This window comes from Rutidosis leptorrhynchoides, chromosome 6, assembly GCF_046630445.1.
Source record: "Rutidosis leptorrhynchoides isolate AG116_Rl617_1_P2 chromosome 6, CSIRO_AGI_Rlap_v1, whole genome shotgun sequence".
NCBI lineage: Eukaryota > Viridiplantae > Streptophyta > Magnoliopsida > Asterales > Asteraceae > Rutidosis > Rutidosis leptorrhynchoides.
In genome coordinates this window covers 221673034-221674725 of record NC_092338.1, presented here as the reverse complement: position 1 = coordinate 221674725, position 1692 = coordinate 221673034, and the positions used below count along the sequence as shown (strand labels likewise).

Sequence of the window (1692 nt, the reverse complement as noted above, 5' to 3'; positions counted from 1 at the left end):
ATAATTCACCACACGTGCTTGGCATTCATTATTATTTATACAAAGTTACAAGTATAGGATAAGTACAAAAGTGTAACAACTAGATAAAGATTACAACAAACAAGTCCTTTACTATCGACTAACAATATGTTTCCATGGAAAAGAAACAGTTTTATTTGTTAACATCTAATAACACTTTGGTACATGCATGTAAACAAAAGGGTTGCAGCAAATAAGGAAATTCAATAACTTCTTCAGCTTCCAGGATTCAAACCTACTCCCCAGCGGCAAAAGCTTCCTCGGGGTAAGTCTGGGTGATCCCAGCAAGACTCTTGAAATGAATCTTTCCGGTGGACGGGTCATCAACGGTGATGTCATTTATTGGTGGCCACAACATCAATTCTTTTGCTTTCACTCCTTTCACTTTCTTGATCCTCTTTTTCTCCACATAACCAGTGACTTCAGTGTCAAAACTAACTTGCTTTTGGATTAGCTTGTAAGTATGTTCGACTTTTTTCTTCTGCAGGATCCATATGTAACCTGTCGTCTTGACAAAGCCTACTTCGATCACGTCTTCAAGAGGGAAAAGACCTAATGGTAGACCGTACTCTTCGAGAATGGAAACTGCTAGTTTCAGACCTTCTTCGTGGCCTTTCTTAACGACTCCTCCTTCTTTAGGATCTGCCATTGATCGATGGATTGATGGCTTTTTTTTTTTTTGGTTAAGTGTTGAGTTAGGTTGTGATTATTTGGTTTGATTTGTTTTTATGGGGACGATTCTGGTATTGAAACAATGTTGGTGGATAAGCCTATGTGATCACAACTTAGAAATGTCCATAGATGAGTCGACTTCTTGCGATTATAATATTACCAAAATTGCTATAACTATAAGATATGAAAATGGAATGGATGTATAATTTTAATGGCATGACTTGTTTCGTTTGTTTTGTTGTACAAGAATCTTGATTCTTTTACGAATTGATAATTTTTAATTACGTAAACTAGGGAAATTGTGTTCCCGCGTTGTTGCGAAGAAGCTATGCATTTGTTTGAGTCGTCTTGTATACGGAGTATATAAAAAGTGAAAAGTGAGAGAACATAAAACACTTTAACCGTTATCCATTGAGCTTTTAACATCGCATTTATAAACTTAATGATATTTTAACATCGAAGTAATTAAAACCATTAAAAAGTTATCATTAAAAATAACAATACAAGTTACCATTGTTTTCTGAGATATTTCAATCAAAATGACCATTGACTTTGGGTAATTTGTGCCGAAAGATGAATTTTTATTTACAGCTATAAGATCTTTTTTACCCTACTTGGACTGATAGCAAAATAAGTATACAAAGGGGTTTTTACAAATTTGAGCCCTTTTGATAACTCGGGTCCTATTTGATCTTGTATTTTACATACCCTTAAAAGACGAGCTGTGTATACAGGTTGAAAATGAGTTAAACAATAGCCCACAGTTTAAATTCATTTAATTTGTTTCCTTGGTTTCCAATTCTGTTGTTCACTATTTTTTTCTGAGATGTTTCAAATTAATTATTCACTACCATAAATGAATAAGACTAATGTGATAAAGTCCTTTTGTACATTTACTTTTTACACATAAAATAAAAATATTGGTAAAAAAAATAAGGGGTAAGACTAGATACACTCATTTTTTCTTAAACAATGTGTTTTTTGTCTGAATATAATAAATTT

At 33.1% G+C, this 1692-nt stretch overlaps 1 protein-coding gene across 1 annotated transcript; it reads right to left on the bottom strand.

Annotated features, from left to right (window-relative positions):
• Positions 1-253: 253 nt before the first annotated feature.
• On the bottom strand, positions 254-667 carry LOC139854404 (uncharacterized protein At5g01610-like). Its single transcript, XM_071843709.1, has one exon. It carries the CDS (start codon positions 665-667, stop codon positions 254-256), a length of 414 nt encoding a protein of 137 aa, XP_071699810.1.
• Positions 668-1692: the final 1025 nt, after the last annotated feature.

Excerpts from the sequence above, each read along its gene's own strand:
- LOC139854404 (XM_071843709.1), bottom strand. The coding sequence starts at position 667 with ATGGCAGATCCTAAAGAAGGAGGAGTCGTTAAGAAAGGCCACGAAGAA.